The 27264-nt window shown below is 36.2% G+C and overlaps 3 protein-coding genes across 3 annotated transcripts; 1 reads left to right on the top strand and 2 right to left on the bottom strand.

Annotated features, from left to right (window-relative positions):
* Window positions 1–6545: 6545 nt before the first annotated feature.
* On the bottom strand, window positions 6546–11671 carry LOC107730117 (COMM domain-containing protein 1-like). Its single transcript, XM_016540850.1, has 3 exons — window positions 11462–11671; window positions 10197–10268; window positions 6546–7193 (listed from the first exon to the last, which is right to left on the bottom strand). Exons 1-3 carry the CDS (start codon window positions 11633–11635, stop codon window positions 7086–7088), a joined length of 354 nt encoding a protein of 117 aa, XP_016396336.1. The 5' UTR covers window positions 11636–11671; the 3' UTR covers window positions 6546–7085.
* A 1464-nt stretch (window positions 11672–13135) lies between these two features.
* LOC107729983 (mucin-5AC-like) lies at window positions 13136–15418 on the bottom strand. Its single transcript, XM_016540724.1, has 3 exons — window positions 15386–15418; window positions 14372–14518; window positions 13136–14206 (listed from the first exon to the last, which is right to left on the bottom strand). Exons 1-3 carry the CDS (start codon window positions 15416–15418, stop codon window positions 13136–13138), a joined length of 1251 nt encoding a protein of 416 aa, XP_016396210.1.
* A 1556-nt stretch (window positions 15419–16974) lies between these two features.
* LOC107729974 (protocadherin Fat 4-like) lies at window positions 16975–24781 on the top strand. Its single transcript, XM_016540713.1, has 20 exons — window positions 16975–17062; window positions 17434–17502; window positions 17659–17822; window positions 17973–18014; window positions 18101–18190; window positions 18282–18371; window positions 18506–18613; window positions 19591–19704; window positions 19794–19887; window positions 20042–20154; window positions 20272–20445; window positions 20866–20991; window positions 21094–21345; window positions 21478–21576; window positions 22001–22173; window positions 22270–22418; window positions 22554–22849; window positions 23957–24067; window positions 24369–24560; window positions 24666–24781. Exons 1-20 carry the CDS (start codon window positions 16996–16998, stop codon window positions 24753–24755), a joined length of 2613 nt encoding a protein of 870 aa, XP_016396199.1. The 5' UTR covers window positions 16975–16995; the 3' UTR covers window positions 24756–24781.
* Window positions 24782–27264: the final 2483 nt, after the last annotated feature.

Below are 27264 nucleotides of genomic sequence, written 5' to 3'. Positions count from 1 at the left end.
CAGCTCTGCTATGGTCCACATTGCAGTTTATTTTGACCCAATAAGACAGGAAGAGACCATTTCAAATGTGTAATCTCAGTTTGTGTTGATCAAATAGGTAGTTTAGGGATGGGTTTATGTCAAATAGATGATATACCTCAGATTCTGTAATCAGCCCCATGATATTCAGTTTCAAAGATCTGACATCAGCTTGTCATATTGTGCTTTCAATATGCACCAGTTGAAGGTGGTCTGTGATGTGGCATGGAGACTAAACTCTTTCAGACTGCAGGAAACCTTCAAAAGCATTTCACTGTTGGACAACAAATCTATTTTATGACTGCACTTTAGATCTGACCACACTGACACAATGCTATCATTGCCCTACTTTAACACTTTTCGTAACTGAGTGACAGCTTATTAGCACGGTCCAATCCAGACAATGCATTTAGGATGCTATCACTGATTTTATTGTCAGAAAGTGTCTCATTCAATTACAACAATTAAACTCTTCAAAGGCTTCTTTAAACAATTATTCTGAGATATATAGGCTATTTGTGATATCAATAATCAGTGTTGGGGACTTTTATAAGTACACTCTAAAAAATGCTGGGTTAAAAAGGGACAAACCCAGCTATTGGGTTGTTTTGAACCCAACCGCTGGGTCAAAACAACCCAATAGCTGGGCCAAAACAACCCAATAGCTGGGTTTGTCCCTTTTTAACCCAGCGCTGGGTTATATTTAACCCAGCATTTTTTAGAGTGTAATAAGTTACAATATTGCGTTACTAAAAAAAAGTAACTGATTGTGTTACTTTTACGGAAAGCAATTTATGCTCATTTTTTCTTATCTGGGCAGGGCTTGCTTGTTCATTGTTTTAGTATAAAAAGTTATATTTTTGGCAAATGTAAAAGCCCTTTCACACCAAAAGTGAAATGAATAAGCCTCAGGCTGAAGGAAATGTAAATTCACATCTGTACAGTAGAGGGTGCAGCTCAAACAAACATTTCAGTTGTGCTGCTATTCTAGATTGCATGAAGAAAAGAATGCAGCAATTTAAAAAAAAATGAAACAAATGTTATGTTTATCTAAAGTCATTTTTGCTTATTACTATGGTTGAACTGGATCATCAAATGCCAGCAGTAAAGACACTGGTTAATAAAAAGGGTTTAAATACATAAAGGATATTTGTGCTATTTAATATATTTAAATACTGCAAGTTTGCATTTCTTTGTTTTTATTCATTTTGAGTAATACTGAATCAGTTTTTCTGCAGGTGAGATGAGTAAATGCATGTAAACATCTAGTCTAGAACTACAATACTCATCATGTTTAGACAGCGCAGGCCTGTCGCAATAATCAATATATCGACTTATGGTGCAATATATGTACATGACCTCCATAATTTTTGGTGACGCAATATATCGCCCATTATATTTACTTAAAAATGTATGTCACCATGTTTCATCTGCAGATATGGTCTTGTTTAGGGATCTGTGCTTTTGTGCATACGGACATCTGACTGCTAAGTAGTGATTGTGTTTTTCAGCAATAGTGTGCACCCTTCATTTACAGAGAAAAGAAGGTCAGGGAAAAATCTGTAGATGGAAAAATCTCCATACAAGCAGTTTTCTTTTTTTCTACTTGTTACTTTGGACTTTTTGTTAGAAAAAGTTTATTTACCGTACTATTTATTCAAGTTTTTTAAGGTATCTAATATTTTGATACTTAATTTCCATGATCTAAATATTCTTAAAAATTAAAAGTTTGTTGTCATTTGGAAGTGTGTAGGCCTTCTTGCATTATTTTGCGGTTACATTATGATTATATATTCAGTGGCATAAAATGGTCTTTAAAATGACAATAATATCGCTTATCGCAATTATTTCTGCGGCACTATATCGCACAACAAAAAGTTGCTATCGTGACAGGCCTAACAAACAATGCCTCTGCACCTTACTCATGATTTCACTCAACATGGGGACAGGAAAGCTGGCATTCATTAAATGGGAAACAAAGTCCGTTACTCATTTGAAAAAGTAACAGATTTTTTTTTTTTTAATTATTAAGTAATGTGTCACTTTACTAGTTACTTGAAAAAAGTAATCTGATTACATAACTCCCGATACTTGTAATGCGTTACCCTAACACTGTCTATAACACAATTCATAATAATGCCAGTATTTATGTTTTGGCAACGTACCGCCTGGTAATGCTCTTAACAAAAACTTCTCGAGTGGCCTACTGTTGCTATTACATCCTCAGGTGAATGCAATTTCTGTTTACCGCTAAGTAAAATAGATCCTAAAAAATGGAACAAACTGAATTCCGTATGGATTTAATGCGGAATGGAAAAGGAAAAACCTGTAAATTACAGGCAAAACACTGTAAATTGCTTTCAGCTGAATCATTTAGACCACTTACTCACTCACTCACTGAATCGTTTAGACCGAATTCTGAGTTAATAGCTTGCTTGGTAAAGCAACAACAAGAGAAGAAAACAAAAACATTGATGTATGATAAAAAGGGAAAATGTGGTTTTCCTTCAGATGTATTTAAACTGTGCTTCATCAAGTCCCTTGATGAAAACTGTGATTTTAAAGGTGTAGTCAACATCCTGAAGGCACAGGCTAATGCTTCTGTACAGACACTGTACTGTAAACAGCAAATAAGTTGCGTGTGTGTGTGTGTGTGTGTGTGTACTGTACATTAGATCTTGGACTTGCCTACACACATGTTGATACTCTTATCATTACGAGGAATTTTCAGGTAGCCTATTTTTGTAAGTGTATTTTTGTAAGCTTTAAGTGAGTAACAGACTGAAATTCAATAGCCTATTTACAGCAAATCCTCTCAGATCAAACATGACACCGGTTGTTGGACATCAATAAAAATCGAACAGTTCTCAAATACGTCATAACTCAATTTCATGATGTGCACCATATCTTATTAAAGAAGGTTTTCAGCAACATAAATTCAGTTGTTTTCTTCTCCCACGTAACTATTGCATGACTGATGGATTATGGCACATATAGCCTACTATTAGCCTACACTCTTAAAAATAAAGGTGCTTCGAAGCGATGCCATAGAAGAACCATTTTTGGGTCCACAAAGTACCATTCAGTCAGTCAGTTCTTTAAAGAACCATCTCTTTCTTACCTTTTTATAATCTGAAGAACCTTCTTTCAACACAAAGGAGCTTTTGTGAAACAGAAAGGTTCTTCAGATGTTAAAGGTTCTTTATGGAACCATTTAGAAAAAAAACATTATTCTATGGCATCCAAAAGCACCTTTATTTTTAAGAGCGTATTATATTTTTGGGAGACATCCAATGGTCATTGTACTTGTATGGATACGATCTACAGTATGCAAAAAGTCTTTAATTCAGACATGAGACCTGAGAAAATGACAATTTTCCTTTTTTTTTGGTGAACTATCCCTTTAAAGATTTGACAGAAAGATAGACATTCGCATTCATTTTTTATTGTAACTAATAATAATAATAAAAAGACAAATCTTTTATTTGCCCTAATAAAGATAAGGGTGGTGCAGGTGAACAACAGACCTATCAAAAACAACGACATTCGTATCATGTAAAATACATTTGATTAGCAATTTTTTACAAATGTAATCATTTCGACATGTTCTACCTAATTTTGGCATTTAGAAGTCTTAACTCGTAAGTGTAGGCTTACCTTGTCTGAATTTACCTGTGTGTGAAGGTCTGTTCTCACCTGTATAGCGTTCCACAACAGTTTCTTCTTCACAGACATAACATTTTCCTCTATCTTTTGCTCTCAGTCCGCCGAACGGAACTGTTGTTGTTGTTGTTTATTTCTTTACTGAATTTCTGAAGTCTCATTTAAAGTCAGTAATGCAGATGAAGGTGTCCCGTGTGTTTGAGTCAGGTCAGAGTCTCCTCCGCCGACTGCGCGAGCGCCTCCCTCACGACGGACGCGAGCACGCACGCGCACAGGCATTTATTCCTACTAAGTCAAATAAGGCATAATAAAACCATTCTCTGCTGTTTTTAATATTAGTATTCTGACGGCAAACTGCATGTGGCACTCATTTGCACTACAGATATTTTGTTAAAACTCTTTTTGTTCTTTTTTAGTAATGAGATCAATTTTATCTAAAAAAAAAAAAAAATCTATTATATATTTTTTTCAGATCAAATATTTTTCTAACAATATTCTATTCTGTTACATTCTATATTCAGCACAATAACACCAGGACACCAGCATTAAGTTAGTTCTGTCATTATCAGGCTACTAAAATGAACAAATGACTCTTTATTTGATTGTGACCTTTAGTTAGCAACACATTCACATAAACGCTTTATGCAGACTGTTCAGAAGGCTTCAGGTGCGATCATCACTAGTAACCTCATTTGATACTTTTCAAAGGCCGCAGTTACACCCATTGTCTTCTCATCTGAATAATTAACAGGACATCCACCAGCTTTTAAGCTGGTTAAACCACACATTTGCTGTAAAAGACAGAACGGGGACCATCTGTTTGAGCTCCAGCAGGAACAAAAGCACACTGATGTGTTAATATTAGTATTCTGACGGCAAACTGCATGTGGCACTCATTTGCACTACAGATATTTTGTTAAAACTCTTTTTGTTCTTTTTTAGTAATGAGATCAATTTTATCTAAAAAAAAAAAAAAATCTATTATATATTTTTTTCAGATCAAATATTTTTCTAACAATATTCTATTCTGTTACATTCTATATTCAGCACAATAACACCAGGACACCAGCATTAACAGTTAGTTCTGTCATTATCAGGCTACTAAAATGAACAAATTACTCTTTATTTGATTGTGACCTTTAGTTAGCAACACATTCACATAAACACTTTATGCAGACTGTTCAGAAGGCTTCAGGTGCGATCATCACTAGTAACCTCATTTGATACTTTTCAAAGGCCGCAGTTATACCCATTGTCTTCTCATCTGAATAATTAACAGGACATCCACCAGCTTTTAAGCTGGTTAAACCACACATTTGCTGTAAAAGACAGAACGGGGACCATCTGTTTGAGCTCCAGCAGGAACAAAAGCACACTGATGTGTTTGGTCTACGATAAACACACATCAATCCTCATCTGGTTCATGTCCATGTATTCACACCTGTGAGACAAGAGACACGTCTCAACCTGATCCCCTGAAGGGTAGATGGTGTAAACCCATTTTAAATATTTAAACAGGATGGGTGGCATCCAAATCCATTAGTAAATACTGAGTCTCCAAACACAGACATAGACTAAACATGATACAGGAAAGAAAAATAAATCACAAAGGGGTGCAAAATAGCATCCAAAACTGTTAAAAAATAAACTCAAAACGTCAGTGGATGTTGTCCTGTCACCTCGAGAGAAAATCACATGAAAGCTAAAAGTTATTTTATTTTTTAATCATTTTATAATTTATCATTATTGTTCTCATTTATTATTACAATTATAGTTTTAAAAATAAATGATGAATAAACAAAATTACATTATAACAAAAATAAATACATTTATGCATGCCGTTTTTTTAAATAACGGTAAATCTAATCTTTAAAAACAAAATCAAATCTAAAATACTACAAAGAAATGACATTTTTGTCATAACAAGCCACCAATTTTGACCCTATCATGAACAATATGTCATCTAGGATTTGTAACATATGGGAACAGTGGGCTTATCTCTTCTCAATATAACTTTGACTTTCAGAATGATGACCTTTGCTCAAAAACACAGCAGTGATAAAGGTGGATTACCATATTAGTATCTCTGCAGTTCCTAGAACACTAAATCATTTAGTACACATAATAAACATTAACTCACATGAATTAAGAAGATTTCCAGGTCCACGTCAGGTCATTGAGTCACCTGCGCTGCCACTGCTCACCATTTATCTAGTTATTAATTTAGTTACTTAGTGACTACATAAAAGCGCCATTAACCCTGTGAAGTGATTTAAAGCACAGCAAATAAATCTTGAAACAAGGACTGAAAACTGGTAGGGCGTTAGCAAAGCAAGATAATTAGTTCGATTCAAATAGGGGAAAAAAAAAAATCAGGTAGTCTGCCAAAATGTGTAAAAATTTATTTTTGGGTTTCTCTCATAATTACATAGTTAAAGCATAAAAGCACAAGTGTTCACTTAAAGGAATAGTTCACCCAAAAATGAAAATTTGCTGAAAATGTCCTCACCTTCAGGCTACCCGAGATGTAGATGAGTTTGTTTCTTCATCAGAACAGATTTGGAAAAATGTAGCATTACATCACTTGCAGTGAATGGGTGCCGTCAGAATGAGAGCCCAAACAGCTGATAAAAACATCACAATAAAAGCTGCACGTTTGTAAGAAACAAAGGAATCCATAATATTGCTTTCTTCAGTGAAAAAGTCGTCTCTTCGGAATCAGGAGCGAAATATGCACAAGACTCTCATTCTGACGGCACCCATTCACTGCAGAGGATCCATTGGTGAGCAAGTGATGCTATGCTACATTCCACCAAATCTGTTCCCATGAAGAAATAAACTCATCTACATCTTGGATGGCCTGAGGGTGAGTAGATTTACAGCAAATTTTCATTTTTGGGTGAACTATTCCTTTAATACTCAAACGTTAGTACTTCAGGAATATAAATAAACTATGAACTATAAACTATAAAACTAAGGCTGATGATACACGGGGCAACTTTTTGAGCAATTTTGTCAGGCAACTTTTTTCGAGCAACGTTGCTTGGGCACTTTCCCATTGAGAATGGGTAACAAATTTCTATTTGGATAATTTAGATCAGTCGTGGGCTCTTTGTCTCTCCTGGTTGCCCGTTGATGGCAACATTTCCCAAAGTTGCCCAGCAAAATTGCTCAAAAAGTTGCCCAGTGTTTCATCAGCCTAATACAGAACCTGAAATCCTGTATGAGGAAATAATCATGAATTTAAAAAAGTAATAGACTCACAGATATCCAAGTTTGAGGTTTGCCAGTGATTATTTATGATGAATATAACTTTATGACAATACAGCATATAAAACAAGCACATTCCCCTCACTCTCTCTCTCTCTCTCTCTCACACACACCTATGAAGAGGCAGATGAGCTCTAGCTGCGGTGCACCATGCTGTCGATGCTCTCCTGAAGTTCTGCCATCTTCTTCAGCACCAGATTCACCTTCTGCTCATCAAACTCCAAACACACAAACTCAGAGCTCTAAAGTACAGAGAGAAAGAAAGGGGGCCATTTACATGCAGTACGAGCAGTGAACCTGAACTGACCCAAATGCACTTTAAACAACACATCAGTGCTCAGTGTCAATGGGTAATTTCAGTAATGCTGCTGACACACCTGTTACAGAGTCAACCTGCATCAACACAGCGGTGTAAGATTCACAATACGGGAAACAAAGTAGCTCCCACTCAAAGAAAAATGACATCAAAAATCCTCAGAATTCTGAACTTGTTTTTTAGAATCAGTAAATAGAATGTTTTTTAAACCGTTTGAATGACAATAAAGAACTAGATTTGCATTTCCTGAAGGGTCTCCTGGAATTCTTGATTCTGATTGGTCGTTCAGCATTCTGTGAACAAATGTTTCCATGGTGATGCTAAACTGCATAATTAATCATTGTCTGAACAGTTTTCCTACTTAGTTTCCTATCTCTCTTCACTCTTTCATCTCACAAAATTGTGAATCAATATTTTATGTCCAAGTGGAATAATGCACATTCAGCCTTCAACTCTCGCCTGGATGCGGATCACCCTCATGATTTATTTTGTGATAATGACCAGCTGACTACGCTAGTTACCGTAATTACAGAGCAGCAAAAGAACCGTGTCAAAGCGTTTTTTGTAAAATGATCCAGAAAGGCAGAAGAACAGGACTCAGATGACATCAGCAGCCGAAGCAGGTTTTTATGACATCATCGGGATACCCGAAGTGGCTCCTACGCTGTGTTTCCTTCCAACACAAATACAGCCTAAACCCTAAACTAACCTACAACATAAACACTATTTGCTGACTTGCACTGGTGTCTCCTTCAGGAAAGACAAATTTGGGTAACCCAATATAAGAAATCTCTTATGCTGCTCACCAAGGCTAATCAAAAATACAGTAAAAACAGTAATATTATGAAATATTATTACAATTTAAAATAACTGTTTTCTATTGTAATGTATTGTAAAATGTAAATTTAAAATAACTGTTTTCTATTGTAATATATTGTAAAATGTAATGTGATCAAAGCTGAATTTACAGCATCATTACTACAGTCTTCAGTGTCACATGATCCTTCAGAAATCAGTCTAATATGCTGGTTTTGAGATCAAGAAACATTTCTGATTATTATTACAGTTGTGCTGCTTCATAGTTTTGTGGAAACTGTGATACATTTTGTTCAGGATTCTTCGGTGGATATAAAGTTCAAAAGAACAGCATTTATTTGAAATAGAAATATTTTGTAACATTATAAATACCTTTATTGTCCATTTAGATCTATTTAACATATCCTTGCTAGGGTTGCAAAGGGGTGGAAAATTTCCGGAAACTTTCCAAAAATCCCTGGAATATTCTAAAAAATCTGGGAAAGTTTGCAAAATTTCTGAAATGTTTCTGAAATTTACTGGAAATTTTCCACCTTTTTGCAACCCTAATCCTTGCTGAATAAAAGTATTAATTTATTTGACAAAAATTTTACTGAATTACAGGGGAAAAAATTAATAATACATTATTGTTAATTGTTAATTTTTTTCATAATACACTGACTAATGTTAATTCATAGAACTTGTATTATTAGTTGCATTCATTGTTAGTTTATGATTTCCAGTGCATCAACTAATGTTAAAAAATTAAACCTTATTATGAATTGTAACCAGTTACTGGTTGAAAATAGAGAAAAAGTGATCAATTAAATATCAGTAACTGGGCTGAATTTCACTAGGTAACGAACTAGAAGGACTCACATATACATAGTAAGTAGACTAGTAAACTATGCTAGTGCTACATCCACACAGATTATGACAAGTGCATTTAATAACAGGCGTGACTCTCAGAGCGTCCTGTTTAGCTGCTGCATGAATGAATCAACTGATGTCAAGTTCCTTTTGTGTGCTCACAGTAGCCATATCGCATCACCTGTAACCATAGCGACAGTGACTCCAGTAAATATAATAACATTGGAAAGGCTTATCACAATTGACACAACGATATTCAATAAACGAGCCCAATTAAGCTGCAAATTAATCTGTGAAATTGAATTAACTGACAGCGGCTGCAAGCACAGAGCGCAGAACTGAAAACAGCAGCATGACCTGAACTCTTCAGAAAAGGTGTGACAGACAACTAGACAACAACAGGTCCGCCCTGAAAATGTAATGCTTTTTCACTCCTATTAATAATTAAACTATAAGTAACCATATTTGTGCTCTAATGCATGACTGCGGATGTGTAAAAATAGTCTCTTCCCATCCAACACAAACACGGCACTATCTGAAATGATTTGTGGTTTTATCCAGCAGTAATTGATCCCGTGACCCTGAATGAAGAATCAATCTCCTCATTTCAGCTTCATTGCACCCGTGATGAGGGATTTTTCTGCTCTCCTGCTGCTCTGAAGACAATTGAACACTCCACAGTCCTCTATTCTCCGAGCGTGAATCATACAGCGTATAATGCATCTCTCTGCACATGGCACGAATGATACAAAACAATCGGAGCACTCACACTGACAAACAGCGCTAACTGCATTTACAAAAATACAATCACCCAAAAAAGAAGGCCGCGTGAATCATACAGCGTATAATGCATCTCTCTGCACATGGCACGAATGATACAAAACAATCGGAGCACTCACACTGACAAACAGCGCTAACTGTGCATTTACAAAAATACAATCACCCAAAAAAGAAGGCTGTCATTCTCGTCTTGACTCACTGAGGTTAAACAATAACATTCAGCAGATATTACGGATAAGCATCTCAAATCTGCAAACATAAAAACCCTAAATGAACTTCACAGGAAAGAGCTGATGATAAGCAGAAAGACGTAATGGCAGAATAATAACGGCTAATGTCACTAATGGGTCTCTGTTTCCTGTAAACCAGACCTCTTGATATCACAGGAGCAAAAGACATGGATTAGAGCTCAAAACCTCATGCACATACTGAAATCAATATATTTCAAGAACATACTGATCCTGCTGAAAAAAACAATAGACACCATTACAAAATTTGTCTGCGCCGTGAGGAACGCTTCCAGCTGCGCCTGATCCATGTCTGCTGAAGCGATGGACTGACGGAGACACAGAAACATGAGGTCAAGGGTGGAGGGAGACAGCACAAACTCTACAAACTCTACACTGTTGCAGGGTTATTATAGTCAACTACTACCAAAACCATTAACAACTTCCAATACTTAAAATAAAATAAACTTGAACTGAAATAATATAACTTTAAAAAAAATGCATTTATTTGTTTTAGCTAATGCCAAGACAATATTTCTCATTTTTATTTAGTTTAACTTTATGCATTAAAATAACTCAAATTAAAACTGAAATAAAATGATTAAAAATGATATAATATTTTTATAAAATAAAAAATTACTAAAACTAATATTACAATGAAAATTACAATGAAAACAGAAAATATAATATATAAATAAAAAATAATTTAAAATATTAATAAAATATTCTGTAAATAAAAATGACAAAAACACACAAATAAAAAAAAAACTAAAATTACAATAAAAGCAAAGAAAACATAAAAAAATAACATAAAAAATAACAATTCTAAATATTACTAAAATAGCATTTCGATACTAAAATAACACTGTACTGTTGTACTTTGATAAAAGAGGATAAAAAATACTTTTTTTGCAAAGATGTTTTTGAATAATAAAAAAACATCTCTTAATTTTATGGTGAAAGTCATGATTTTACTTGGTAAATTCCACATACATAAAAGCAAAAGGAGCAATTTATATTGCACAGCCCTAATTGTGTTCATGGCTATTGATTAAATGTATTGATAATAAACAAATGTATACATATAATTCTATTTGCTGAAGCTAATTGGAAAGTAAATCTTGAAAATGGCATCTTATATTTTTTTATTTTTTTTATTTTGTAAACCCCTTGTATTCGTATGGTGTTGTCTATTTTGATTTTATTTTGTTGTGTATTTAGCATTTAATAAAAAAGCATACGATATAAAATAAAATATAGGTTACAAATGATACATTTTATAATGATAGACATTCTGCAAAGTAGTAAACGACTACATTGTTATCACCCGAATGAACCTTCATGATATCGACATTTAGTGATACGCTGCTCTCTAGTGGCAGACAGAGAACAGTGCAGTCCACGCCTGCATTTAGTTTGGTAAACAGTGAAATCTCGCTATGAAATGTTTGCGTGTGTGTTTAACTGCAGAAATAGCGCTGATCGTCTCTGCTGTCAGAAACTGCTGTAGAGGAGAAAGCACCTTCAGAAGCGACCTCATCTTGTCATGCAGCGCGCGGAACTCGTCCTGCGTCATCTCCGCGTACAGCTCATTCTTCAGAAACTCCTCCGTGATTTCGGTATTACCGTAATATAGTCTCTGCGTGATTCCGTTCAACAAGGCGCTCACACATCTCTGGCTGTCCGCGTCAGCCATGCTGGATGTTGACAGGGGTCATGTGATCTGCGTCACGCGCAGCACGTCTTCCTTTACTGCGCGTTCACTTCCGGTATTTTCCAATTTCCAATATCTCCCTATATATATATTTTTTTTTTCTTTTCTTTTTTCTTTCATTTTATAAATTATTATTATTATTATTATTATTGTCACTATTAGTTGTAGTAGTAGTATTCGGAAATTATAGCTAATAATAAAAGAACCCCTTGACAGCTCGTTTTTAACAGAACGAATTAAAAACTATTATAACAAGTAGTATTATATGTAAAAGTAGTTATATGTAACAGTTCACTTAACGAAAACCTTTGCATGTTACAAGAAAGGATTTGAACACGGTTGTTATGCATTGCTGTTTTTGATAGTAATTAATTGACACCATTAACAAACAGCTTCCTAAACAAGCAAAACAACCCCAGAAATAATATTTGTTCCATAAAAGGCACTATAATATGTACTTATTTTAATTTATATGTTTTGCATTGTTATATTTAGCGTGTATTGACATGATTAGTAAAATTATAATGTCTTAAAAATATTTTCAACTTACATCTTCTTCAAATAAGAGGGGTTCACTTGAGGTTTAGGTGGCCTGTTACAAAATAAGTCATGGTTTGGTTACACTTTATTTTAAGGTGTACCTGTTCCAGTGTATACATTATACATTTAAGTACCGAGTAATAATTACTAATTATTAAAAACATGTACTTACTATATGGTTAGGGTTAGGGTTAGAATTAGGGTTTGGCTTAGGGTTACTTGCATGTAATTATGCATAATTAATTGTTATTATAACAATAAGTACATGTAACGTGTAACAAGGACACCTTAAAATAAAGTATTACCAAAATTTCCTTACAGATTCAGATTTCTTTAATTTTCTAATCATTTATTGAGTTTCAAACACATTTGTCTGTTAATATACTGAATAAAATTCTTTTTTGTTTTGAATTTATATTTCAAATACACTTAATATTTTAAATAAGTAACACAGTGTTATGTAAATGAGTGTTTGTTTGATTGAGCTGTTTGTTTGCTGATGTGTACTTACCTGCTGTTCATCAGGGTCTTCAGGCAAGCAATGTCATTTAAAAGGTTAAAAGATCAAATTTAATTGTTTTCTTTTATTCATAGTTCTAAAGAGTGACAACATTCAGGTATAACTCTTATTTGTGATGTTTGACATGTTTCCCTGCAAACTTACCAGTGCATTTCATGTTGCAAATATTGAGAGATGGCACCTTGCCAGAATCACAGGCCCACTCATCACTGAGCTGAAACACTCCATACAGGCGCTTTTGCTCCTTCTCCCTAAAGATGGGATCGTTGGGTTTGTTTAAAAAAGAAACGTGACGCCGGCTTCTGTTGGTGTTTGAAGCATTCCTTGGGGAGGGTCTTGAAGGAGAGATTGTGAAGGGTCCTGAGGTGGAGTTTGTGGCAGGTCTTGTGGTGGTGCTTGTGGTAGATCCTGAGGTGGAGCCTCTAGTGGGCTGTGGTGGGGGTTGAAGTGGGGCTTGTGGTGGAGTCTGTGGTGGGGGTTGAAGTGGAGTCTGTGGTGGGGGTTGAAGTGGAGCTTGTGGTAGATCCTGAGGTGGAACCTCTAGTGGGACATATGGTAGGGCTTGTGGCAGGTCTTGCGGTGGGTCTTGTGGTGGAGGTTGCAGTGGAGCTTGTGGTGGAGTCTGTGGTAGGAGTTGAAGTGGAGCTTGTGGTGGAGTCTGTGGTGGGGGTTGAAGTGGAGCTTGTGGTGGAGTCTGTGGTGAGGGCTGAAGTGGAGCTTGTGGTGGAGTCTGTGGTAGGGGTTGTAGTGGAGCTTGTGGTGGAGTCTGTGGTGATGGTTGAAGTGGAGCTCTGTGGTAGAGCTTGAGGTGGAGTCTGTGGTGGTGCTTGTGGTAGATCCTGAGGTGGAGCCTCTAGTGAGTCAGTCTTATGGTTGGGGCTTGTGGCAGGTCTTGCGGTGGGTCTTGTGGTGAAGTCTGTGGTGGGGGTTGAAGTGGAGCTTGTGGTAGAGCTTGAGGTGGAGTCTTTGGTGGAGCCTGTGGTGGGTCTTGTGGTGGAGCCTGTGGTGGGTCTTGTGGTGGAGCCTGTGGTTGGTCTTGTGGTGGAGCCTATTGTTGGTCTTGTGGTGGAGCCTATTGTTGGTCTTGTGGTGGAGCCTGTGGTTTGTCTTGTGGTGGAATCTCTGGTTGGTCTTGTGGTGGAGCCTGTGGTTTGTCTTGTGGTGGAATCTCTGGTTGGTCTTGTGGTGGAGCCTGTGGTTTGTCTTGTGGTGGAGCCTGTGGTGGGTCTTGTGGAGGAATCTGTGGTTGGTCTTGTGGTGGAGCTTGTGGTGGGTCTTGTGGTGGGACTTGATGTAGGCTTTGAGGTGGTGCTTGAGGTGGAGCTTGTGGCCCTGGAAGTGAAACTTGATGTAGGCCTTAAGGTGGAGGTGGATGACTGAGGTGGGGTGTCATCGGGATTGTCCTCTTCACCGGAATTGTCCTCTTCATGGGAGGCGCTGATGGTTTTAAATGAAGTTGAGGTTGAAGTCAGAGCCTTTGGCCTTGCAGACAACTGCCTCAAAAAGAAAAAAAAAGCATATGGATGAAGGTAATGAACCTCATAGCTGCATACCATGTGACATGGAAATATAGCCTCCTGAACAATCTGAAAGAAAAGTAACTCTATTACACACGTCTAGCGACAAGATCTTTTTGCGCTCAATTCTTCTCCCAAGACCTTAATGACCTGAAACCGTGCAGCCTCCAGCTTGGCCTTCAGCTCACATTTACTCATAAACCGTCCCTCAGTCACACTGGATCCCAGCAGAACCAGAAGCAACATCTTCATTGAGAGAATTTTCTTCATCTCTCTCTGCTCTGAAATCTGGAGATTAAACACACAGGAAAGTGAATGCAGAGATAAATATGATTATTTTGTTAGGCTTCACACTTTTTTGCTTAAGTACATTTATATTTAAGTCGGTATGTAACTTGCAAAAAATCTTATATTTACTGAGAATTCACCTTGTTAATATGACTGTATAGCAAGTGGAATGATGAAATAAAAAATAGTTTATTATTTTAGCTCTAAAATGCAAAAAATACCTGCATATAGATTATGAAATAGATAAGACTATCAATTTATCAGACATTTATCATTTCGTGACAACCCTGCAATCATACAGAGACAAGAACCATATTAAAATGAGTCTTACCATTCTGTTGTTGGAGATACAGATGAATGAGTCTTCAAATGTTCCTCAGTCTTCTTCTGTACTGTGACCCATCAGACTTATATATGTTTGAATCGCCTCCACCTGCAGCTGCACCTGCACTTTTGGTTCATTCCACCATTATTGATATTTCTTAGAATTTTCGTTTAACATGTTCCAAAAGGATTGGCTCTCCCTGCTGAGTTTTGGCTCCCCAAGTTTCTTCTTCATCCACCCAAACTAACCGTTTTAGGGAGTTTTAAGGCACTATATTTTGTAAAACTGCTTTGGAACAAACAGTTCAGGCAGGTTTTGTTACGTGAGCCATGGAATTCTGTTTGACTGTAGATCATGAGGTTTGGTTGAGCAAAAACACGCACATACATAGTAATATTTCCAAATAAAAGAGGCAGGAAATTGACCTTGTACTTTTTTTTTTTTGCTCAAGACACTGTCAATTTAATAGCTCTTTCTACAAAACTGACAACAGTTTTGACAGATTCAAACAACACAGTACACATTAATGACATTTATGAAACCTCCTGGGACCCAGCAGTGCACTGCTGCCCCATTTAGGTGGCATCTTAAACTGACGTAATAGACTTTTTAGACAAAAAAAAAAAAGATGAATATTAATATTGTAAACGTTTTGGTAATTATCATCTGTATTGACTAATTTTCAAATATTTTTTTGTCAATAAATATCTTAAGTTAGTAGAGTATGATTTTTCTTGATGACACAAGATGTATGTTTTCTGATATTTCTGTTAAATATTACAGAAATTCCTCTAAAACAAAATGTTAAAAAATGCTTTTTAACACTATAGTGACAAAACAAACTTATTATTACACTAATTAACAGTAGTGAATAGAAATAAAGGTGTGGTAGTTGGGATGGTAGTGGAAATATCATCAAATTAATTTGGAATTGATAAAGGCTGGACGAGGTTTTGCAACTTCAAGACGTCAAGTCAAATGTACAATTAAAGCACTGATTCAAAACAAAAGATCCGCAAAGCTCTACCATCACTAGTAAAACATCCACATAATAAAAAGATATGGAAAAATATCTTAAACCTTACAATGATTTTTGAGTGATTCGATTTTAAAGGCAGAGTAAGCGATTTCTGGTAGCCAATGTTGATCCTTGAGTTCTCTCCAGCACTGGAAAGCTGATCCAATATTTTACACGGGTCCTACTTCTTGCCTTATCTTTCCGCAGACGTTTTCCTCTTTTGTTTTTTTATCCGCCATCTCTATCTTTCTGTCGCTCGGCTCGGCTAATGTCCGTCCCATGCACTGAAAGCTCTCTCCTCCACATCACGAGACGAGTAGACACGCCCCTTATTGCTGATTGGCTACAAGTTTGTTTTGCTATTCGGCCCGAATCAGTTTTCTAAAGTGTTTTTGAAAAATCACATACCCTGCCTTTAACAACCTAATCACTGATCACCTAATCAATAGTTAAATGTATATAATCTAATTGGAAATCATTTTGTAATGTGATCTTAGCAACACTTGAGTAAAAAGCCAGGTCTTCTAACACATCAGTGCATGGTGTGAATTCATCGTTGTCACATATCTGTTTAGCCTGTACAGCATGTTCAATTGCAGGCCAAAGTCCAGCATAAAAGTCTTTAGATTTATAACTTAAATATGGGCTTTTGGTGTCATCCGCTTACGGTTATTTTAGGTACACAAAACTTTAGGTTATCTTGCTGTTCTAGTTATTTACTCATTAGCAACTAATCAGTCAGAAGTATTACACATTCACAGAAAAAAAGCTTACTTCCAAAATAAGATGGATAGACCCAGATGACTGAAACAATTGCATGAGTAGAAATGGTGGAACAAGATCAAGTAAAGGCCAATAACGAAGTCTAGGTTCAAAATGTCAGATATCCTCAAATAAACTTGTAACATGATTTTTTTTTTTTGGCTACATCCCGTCCTATATGCGGTCAATCCTGAATAATTGGCCTCTATGAAGCACCTTTGATACCAGCTTACACATCTTTATTTGAGGCCATAACTGTTTATGGCATACAATTAATAAACAGCTCAGAGACCAATATTACACAACAAACAGTCATTCTCTTCACTGCCAGGCTTCTTAAAACAAGCTGCACTGACTGTGAATTGTGGAAAAATGGTCTTATTCTCTATTTTAATTATTTTAGCCTGTCTGCATGTCCACAGTGTAAGGAGTGCTATCGGTAAGTCAAATTTATCCACAACCAGCTGAAGTAACAATATTAAATTCAAACATTTGGATGTGATGCCTAACCTTTTAGTAGTTCCATTTAATTCTATCGATTGTCTATTGTTCAAAAGCATGTGTTTTAAAGGACAAAGCTCTTCTAGTGAATTAATATGCCTGTCAGAATTTAATAGGAAACAATTTTGCTTACTAATATAAGTGGAGTGATTTAAGATTAATTTACATGAGTTTGGACACTGGAGTTTTCACCAATTAATATTCGTTGTTAAATCAATACACTGTATGATTTAGTGTATTTTGTGCTACTGAGTTCAGGACTTTAGCTGTTTGTTAAATTCTTAAACCAATGACTTGTTACTGTTTAAGGTTCCTCGCAGATAAACTGTGCAACTGGAACTAATATTAATGTAGGGAGCGTCCTGGAGGGATATGAAGGTGAGATATGCCCACATGGACTTAACTGAATACTATTAGTCCACGCTACTATTTGCAAGTAAAAAACAATAAGAACAACACTGATATTATCTAGTATTTATGTTTTAAATTGTGTGTTAGAATATGCATTTAAATGTGTATTTAACCTGGCCTAAGGTGATGTAGAGATTCTCACTAATATCGGACCTAATGATCGTCTGCTTCTGGAGGCATATCTCTTTCCTATTGGTTTGGAATTTCTGGAGCTGATTTATTCTGATGGAGATTCGACCGCTACTGTACGGACCAAAAAACCACTGGACGCTGATGAACTAAAGGAGGTTTGTTCCAGCCTCACTGATTCATTGAGTTGGTAGAGTCTCAGCTAGTCTCTACTGACTTAACTAAGCTTTCTTTACCAATTCTGACATAGCTGATAATATTGCATTTGATTTTTTTTTTTCACTCTTTGTATGTTTTATTTCTTCTAGCATGGAGAGAAATTATATTATTCAGTCACCTGCTCAGGAGGGGTATGTTTATTTAAACAATAACATCATAAAATAATTAAAGCAAAGCATTATAGAAATAAAGATGAAGTCTTCATTGTTCATTTCAGCTAAAAAACATCCGGAAGGTAGATGTTCTGGACGTCAATGACAACCCTCCGATCTTCCAGAGCAAGTCATACAGCGCCACAGTGTCAGAGGTGTGTGTAATGTCACGTCTCTATACAGCTGTAGTGTGTTTGGTCACTGAGAGATCTCACATCTCTTAGTAAACCCTGTCTTTTGCTCCAGACGACAACTGTGGGTTCAGATGTGCTCAGGGTGAGGGCTGACGATGCAGATGTCTCTCCAGAAAACAACCGAATTACGTATTCAATACTGGTGGGTCGTGAACAATTCTCATGAATTTGATATATACAATAGGCTGCATTGTGCAACAGCTATGTAAGCTCAGCTTGTGTCCATAAACTTATCCATATCCTCATTTTAATTGATCACTTCCACTCTATTAACAGCATCCAGTACCAGATGACTTTGAAGTGAGACAGGACGGTAACATCAGGTTGAAACAACGTCTGAACTACAACAATGTTCAACAGTACATCTTCACTGTGGAAGCTAGAGTAAAGACAAACTTTCTCACATCCTACCAGTCCTGCATCCACATCATGATCAGTAAATTTCAAAATATTGCTCGTCTATCATTCAAAGCATAGTTCTGTCATCATATACTCACAAAAAGAGATGTTTAGCAGAATGTCCAAGCTGCTTTTTCCATACAGTAAAAGTGTGAGGATCAGGAAAGGCATTGGTGATGACAGGATTATGATGTTTGGACTGAGAACAATCATTTTAAGGTTGATAGTAATTCAACACTACATAGTAAAAATGTTGGGTTGCACATATTGGATCACTATGTTGGGTTATTTAAAAAAATATATTATTTTTTAATTACTGGGTATTTTTTTTAGATTGTTGGGTTATTTTAGTAGCAATCCAGCAAGTTAAAATAAAGTATGGCTTCTGCAGTGACAGTTAAAATTTATACAGTCCAGTCAAGAGACAGCAGCTTAATTATGAAAGGTAAAGTTTATTATTTATATATCTCTTATTAATTATTACTTACTGAATGTTAAATATATCCCAAAAACTGTATCTTTGTTCAAATTCAAATTCCTTGACAGTTTTATTGAATAATGTAATGAGATGTAAATGAATACACTTTCCCAGTTAGCTTCCTAAAATTAATAACTATAAACCATTAGCATATAGATAGATAGATATTGATATGTGTATTTGTTTTTGAATTTTCTCTCTCTTGTATTTTATAAAAATCTGTATATTTTATATTTTAAAAAATGTAAAAAAAATAAAAATAAATCATATTGTTATTATATCAAATAAAGATTTGGTATTTGAAAACAAAGTACAAAATCAATTTTAATGTCATAAAAATTATAATAATAGTAAATTCAGTGGTTGGGTAACTTTCAACCCAACTGACTGAGATGAGATTGTTTCATTAGGTTAAAATAAACCACAGTTAGCAATAGTTGGGTTACTAGTGGGGTTATTTTTAAGTGAGTTTGATTTCTTGTAGGATAAAGGAGGACTCAGTGACACAACAACTGTTACAATAACGGTAGAAGATTTTGACAACCTAAACCCTTATTTTGATCACAGTCTCTATGAAGCATCCATTGAGGAAAATCAGGTAAACGACATTTCAGAACGATTAAAGCTTTAAAACCATGTCTGACCAAACAAATAAAACCCTTTATGTCTTTTTTTGTCTGTGCCCAGGCAGGACAATTGTCAGACTTCACTCCTGAGGAAATAAAAGCTCAAGATGGCGACACGGGCATCAACGAGCCTGTCGTTTACAGCATAACAACAGGTGCCATTAACAGAATTACAATGCACATACATGACCTGCGCCCTAATCTAATCAATAAACAATGTTTCTTAAACTGATCTAAATAATGAAATGTACTGATCTGAGTTACATTTCTGATAATAACAAAGCACATATATCCATATTTCCGTTCCAGTCTTTCCAAATGAATATCAGAGCAACTTTGAAATCGACCGAAACAGTGGAGTCATCTCCGTGACAACAGCACTAGACAGAGAGGAAATTGAGCAGATAATGGTTTACATACAGGTATAACATGTTTCTAAAGACATTTATGAAATCCATTAGGCTTATGGTATGAATCTGAAGAGATTTCAGTATTTTGATTCTTCATGTTTTCTCATCAATGTTTCCTTGTAAAAACAGGCAGCTCAGCAGGATGATGCCAGTAAGACGGCAAACGCTGTGGTGTCTGTCACCATTGAAGACGTGAATGACAACCCGCCAAAATTTGAGCAGGATGAGTACACAGTGTCTATTCTGGAAAATTCACCACAGGACCAGTTTGTGCTTCAGACTAAAATCACTGATCTAGACCTGGTACTGTTCCTGAAAACCTTGCTGTCTGTTTGTACAAATAAATAATAAAAAAGTAACACTTTATTTTAAGGACCAATTCTTATTAGCATGCATATTACTAGCATATCGGCTGTTTATTAGTACTTATAAAGCACATATTAATGCTTTGTTCTGCATGACCAGATTTTAGATCCCTTAATCCTCCATAGTTAATAATTAGTTAATAGTGAGAATTGGTCCCCAAATTAAAGTGTGACCAAAAATACACACTCACAAACACTAAAAGGACGAATCTCATCAAAACTGACATGAAATGTCTAGGTTATAAGTATACAAAGATCTACACTGTAAATAATCCTCAAACTTCCAACCAAGTAAGCCTTTGCCAAGCCAGAATTGTTGTTTTGATGCACTTACCTTTTCTTGTTTCTTTCCGATCAGGGTGGGTTCTCTAAAGGTCACTTTATCATGGACAGTGATACCTTCGTTATCAACAGTCAAGGAGTAATATCACTCAGGAGCGATGCCACCTTGGATAGAGAAATTATAGGCAATTACATTATACAGGTACAATGCACACATCATATTCATCTCTTGAACACAACTATTCACAACATGTTCAGGATTGTCTATTCATTCTAAATGGGCTGCTTGCGTTGTTTTCTTTAGGTAATAGCTGTAGACCAGCCTGATGACGGTTTAAGCTCCACAGCTCAGGTCAACATCACTGTTCTGGACGTCAACGATAACAACCCACAATTCCTTCCTCTCCCAGAGCGCATTGAGATTCAGGAAGGTGTTTACACTCCCTCATCACCTGGAGAGGTGTGCGTGATATCAGCCACAGACTCTGACATTGGAGAAAACGGACGTGTCGCCATCACTACTTACTCACACAGTGGAATATTCAGCTTCAGAGAGGTGAGAGGACTTACGAGAGCGGTCACTGATGCTTAGAGTGCCTATCTACATGATATCATATTTTTATAGACATTGTAATGTCAGTGTCCAGATCTTACTCCGCTTGTACCAAAATATTTCCTTATCTTGTAGGATGGGACTCTACTAGCTATCGAGGCGCTGGATCGGGAGACACAGGACGTGTATGATGTGGTCATTGTTGCAATGGATCATGCAATCCCACCAAGAAATGTATTAATTTCCACTTATTTGCATGATTGCATGGTGTGACTATATGTACTTTAATACAGTTTTGTAATTGTATTGACTGGAACAATCTTAGTCTCCACAACAGACGGCATTCCCACAGACCGTTCACAGATTGGCTGTTGCATATTAATAATAATGCAAAAACTTCTCATAATGCAAGCATCTTATTGGCAAGCTTTACGCAACAGTCTGGGAGTAAAAGGTTTATCTGTCTGGCAGCAAACAAATCTATGTTTGTACAAGTGGTTTTAAGGAAGATTGATTTGCCAGAGCTTCATGTATTAGAAAGTTTGAAAGATTTTCCATGTTTTGTTTGAAGCACTTGGTAGCAAGCAAATTAGACAACATTGCAAATATGAGATTTTGGTCTGTACTACAAAGGATAGCTTGTGTTTATTTTCTGCAGAACATCACCACAGTGAGGGTCAGTATCACAGACGTCAATGACAACGCTCCAGTCTTCAGCTCTGACACTTACAGCAGAAGCATTCTGGTTAAAGACGCCAAGGTTGGAGAGGTGCTGCTAACAGTCTCTGCCACAGATAAAGATGCCGGATCCAACGCAATCATTAGCTACAGGTACAGCTCAAGACTAATATTCTGTGGCTTTAGAATCATTAATATGAAGGCAAAACCATGAAAACACCTACATGCATGAATGTTGTCTTTCTGTAGTTTCTCTGAAAACTCTTCCATGGTCGCACTGGATGCTGAAACAGGAGACATCACTTTGACCTCTGACCTTAGTGAGGTCACAGAAGACACACTGCTAACCCTGACTGCTATAGCGACAGATCAAGGAACACCAGCACAATCTGATGAAGGTTTGAGTGTAGCTTGTTCCCACTTATATAAATATTAAAAGGCAGAAACATGTCTGCGAGCGCCATGTGTTAATACAGCTGTTACTGCCTTTTAGCGTTCATTCTTCATAAATTAATTCTTTCTTCTCTCTATAGCCAAAGTCTTGATTCATTTCAAAACTGACGGTTTGGCTTTTGAGAGCTCCTCCTACAACTTTACAATCAAGGAGAACGAACCTGAGGCCACGATAGTAGGCAAAGTCAAGGCATTAACAGGGAGTCCACTGGTTACAGTCAGCTATAACATGAAGTCACACAAGGATGTCTTCTCTGTGGATGGTGAGGGAATTATAAAAGCTCTCAGACCACTGGACAAGGAGGAAGAGGAGTGGTACATCCTCACAGTAGAGGCCATAGACTCCAGAACTCCTCCAAACACTGCAGAGACAATGGTATTATTCTCACTACAAACTAAGGCCGGAAACATACTATGCAAACAAAGGTGACATATCATGAAAATCTGACTTTTTCCACGTTTGAGTGCTATCAGTACGAGTGCATCAGATTTCGCTCCCACCGTGACGTAGAAAGGGGATCTTATTATAATATTACCGCCCCTTAATCAGCACGTTTCCACCCATGGCGCCACCATTTTTTTTTTCGCAAGTGACAATGGTGTACCAGTTGTAACTCCATTGCAAAAGTTCGAGCAAAGCATGCTAACTGTTCTCTCTTTGGCTGCACTGATGAGCACAGACCACTATTTAGAGTCCCAGCCTCAGAGGAGACAAGAGAGCCGTGGATTTATTTACTGTATATTATGCTGCTGCCACACACATCTAATATAAACATGTGATTTCTTTCCCATCTGTTTACCTTCACAGACATAACCGACTGTTTTTGTAACTCATGTGTGTTTTTAACATAAACTTGTGTGTATTTGACAGTTTAAGCGCAATAAGACGTGAAAGAACTTTTCCGTTTAGTACTCGCATGCCATGTGACAGCCGCTTTCTGTGCATGCGCGTGCAAGAAGTTAAAACTAATATGATTTAAAACGTATGATTTCAGCCCAACAGACCTGATAATCAAAACCAAACATGTTTTTTAGCAGAGTATCTGAGGAATGAGCTGTAAAGGCGCAGCTCTATTCTGGAAAAGGGGGCGGGGAGCAGCAGCTCATTTGCATTTATAGATACATGCACGAAAACAGCATGTTTCTGCTTCCACTCAAAACAGGAATTTTCAAAATGATATAATAAATGATCCGTGGGGTATTTCGAGTTGAAACTTCACAGACACATTCTGGGGGACACCTGAGACTTATAATACATATTGTAAAAAGGGGCATAATAGGTCTCCTTTAATATCCGAACAACACATTGTCCTGTTGTACATGAGGCAACAAAGTAAACGCAGCAAGTACTTTAGTTGTATTTGAATCCTGAAAGACCTTCACAGGAGAATATGTTTCTGGCCTCGCTCTTGTACATGTCAAAGTCACATACTGACACAAGCCAAAAAATATTAGCATTGACTTTCTCTCACTTCATTTTCAGGTCAGTGTTCAGGTTGTGAATGTGAATGAAGCTCCTGTGTTTGATGCTGCAATATATGAGGCCCAAATCCCCAGTAACTCTCCATACAAATTCCCTATAGTGAAGGTTCAGGTAAGTGATAAATGTAATAAACTGCAATAATGAACCTTGGCATGTAACTTTTCCCATACGTGCTATTGACATCAATCTTACCTCAGATCATGCCTTATTTGGGAGATGTGGGCTGCTTTTTTTTTTAAGTGATCAGAATTTTCTGTATAGTTTGGTGTCTGAAATGTTTCTCCCAAAAAGAAGCTAAGCTGCTAGCCAACAAACTATAACTAAACCAAATGAAAATGCAATATACTAGACTATTAATAACATATAATAACATGTTTGTTTGCAATTGGTTGAAATGTTGCGTTTCCTTCAGGCATCAGACCCTGATGTGGGCGAGAGCTCAAAATTGCAGTATTCCCTACTGGAGCACTGTCCACTGCTGGATGTAGAGGCAAACACTGGTCAGCTCTACGTACTGGATGTATCCGGTTTTGGAGATGGTCTGTTCACCTTACAGGTTAAAGCCACTGATGAACTCGGACTGTTCACAACTACAACAGTAATGGTGAGCAGAGTTGTTTCAATACCATTTTGATTGAAAGCCGTAAAACGGAGCCATCGATGCAATGCATTCAATGATCAAATACACTTTTTTTGTGCTTGCCTGCAGATCAGAGTGAGAGAAAGTGCAAGTGACAACTTTGTGGTCATTCCAAAAAAGCCTATGTTCAAACTGAAGAAGATGATACCAAAGAAATGATACCCCTGCTCGGCATGGGCTGTTTGGAGGATTGATGTGTGTACTATATTTCCAAGTCTTGAACAAAACAAAACAGTGTTTTTTGTACCAGTTCTTTTAAATAAACATAGTCCTTTCTGGTTTACAAATTAATTTAAACCATTCTTTCACAATGAATGGTTCATTGGTACTTTTGAGCACTGTGTGTTTTTCCTCAGTTCTTTTTGAAAATCTGTGAAAATCCTCAGTGTGAGTCCTGAAGGTACAGAGGTGTTAATATCTCAACAAACTCAGAGACACTACAGCCAGAAGCTACATAAGCTTTATATCCATAGACAGCTATTGTTATGCCATGTAGGCTAGGTGAAAGAGTGTTTTGAATTACATGATTTTAATGCACAACATGGAGGCAAACCACCAGATGCAAAGCTTGATGACTGAAAGTGTAAACACAACAGTTATTTTCATTATTTTGGCGACGGATCATTAGATCTAGCATTCTGCCTGCTTTAAATCAGACAGATGCTAGTATTAAAATAAATACTAGTACATTGTATTAATAAATAAAATGAACATATTTGACACAATAAAGCCATGCAAATGAACAGATCATTGATTGACTAATTTGTTCGTTCATTCATTCATGGTTTTTGCTGGTATTCATTAGTGATGTAATAATTTACTAAATATTTCTGAAATGGAAAAAAAGTCATATTTAATAATATAATAATAATTAGACCCACACATACACTAAATTACGATGACATTTTAGTGCCATGTTAAAAACAAAAAAAAAAATCTAAAATTACGAGATTAAAGTCATAATGTTTCGAGAATAAAGTCGAAATGTTTTGAGAAGTCAAAATTACGAGAATAAAGTCGAAATATTTTGAGAATAAAGTCAAAATTATGAGAATAAAGTCAAAATATTTTGAGAATTAAGTCAAAATGTTATGAGAATTAAGTCAAAATTACGAGAATAAAGTCAAAATGTTTCGAGAATAAAGTCAAAATTATGAGAATAAAGTCAAAATTACGAGAATTAAATTGTAGCAATTAAAGTTATAATATTTTGAGAGTATTTTGAGAGTCTCAGCTTTCAAATTCTGTCAGTTTAAATACAAAAAATATGTCTTGCAATGATGTTTTTTTCATGCTCTTTAATGTGGCGTGACAAATCGCTGTATTCACCTCAGTTTAAGTGGCGTGTGAATCCATCATCTTTCCAATTACAATGAGACATTCGTTTCATTAAATTAAGCTATAGCCTACTGTTTTTTTTTTCATGCCTTCTGATGTGCCTTCATGTTTATCGTGCTATAACTGCTAAACAGGAAAAATACATTTATAGTTTCTATTTCGTGATAAAACTGACAGAATTTGAAAGCCGAGTACTAAAATGTTGGTGTAATATATATATACAACACTGGCTCTGACAAATAAGGAACATAACTAGTTAGCTGTGCCAAAGTCCAGCATAAAGGTCTTTTGATTTATGACAATGGATGAGTGGTTATTATTAAGGAAGGAATAATGTACTTCTCATAATTGCAAAAAAAGGTCACATCCCAGATATGAACTTATATCATCCTACAGGGGTTGGTTTTACTATAATGAGCGGTTGACTGTTCAGTATTCATCTTATTACCCCGCCAATTTATGAATAAATTGTAAGTTAAATATTGATTAGAGTTTAAATTATTCCATTATGTGACAAGAAAGAGTATTACCAGAGACAAAGCACAGCTTATGAAATCAGTTGCCAGACAACAGCCAAATATACAGTTCATTGGTCATTTGACATTAGAATGTTGCAACTGTCCAATCAGAATTAAGTATTCCGGAAGGCTGTGTAATAATAAACAAGAATAGACCTAAGTGACTAAAACCATTGCATGAGAAGAAATGATAGAATGAGATAAAGTAAAGGTCGATATCAAAGGTTCAAAATCTTAGATATCCTCAAATAAACTCGTAACAAACTTCTTTCCAGAAAATCCCTCCCACATCAATCCTGCATTATTGGCCTCTATGAAGCACCTTTGATACCTGCTTACAGCAGAGGCCATAACTGTTTATGACATACAATAAAGAACAGCTCAGAGAGAGATGTTACACAAGGAATAGTCATTCTCTTCACTGCCAGGCTTCATAATACAAGCTGTGCTGACAGCGGATTATGGAAAATATGGCCTTATTTTCAATTTCTTTATATTCTCTATTTATTTTAGCTTTTCTGCATGTCCATGGCGTATGGAGTGATACTGGTAAGTCAAATTTATGCCTGTCTAATAAAGTGAAATACTTGTCAAGATTTAACAGGAAGTAATATAACTTAATATTAGTATAATAGCTATATTTCAAAGTGATTCAATATTTTATTCCATGAGTTCTAAACAAGTAATATTCAATATACAACCAGATACTACGCTGATTTGATTTAGAACGGCAACTGAAGCACGTCACCAGCATATCAGCAAAAACACTGAAAATAAAAATGATGGCCAATTTTAAAACTGCCTGTTTAAAT

Source organism: Sinocyclocheilus rhinocerous, unplaced genomic scaffold, assembly GCF_001515625.1.
Source record: "Sinocyclocheilus rhinocerous isolate Xijiao unplaced genomic scaffold, SAMN03320098_v1.1 scaffold313, whole genome shotgun sequence".
Lineage (NCBI taxonomy): Eukaryota > Metazoa > Chordata > Actinopteri > Cypriniformes > Cyprinidae > Sinocyclocheilus > Sinocyclocheilus rhinocerous.
The sequence above is the reverse complement of the archived record's forward strand: the minus strand, read 5'-3'. Positions and strand labels throughout refer to the sequence as shown.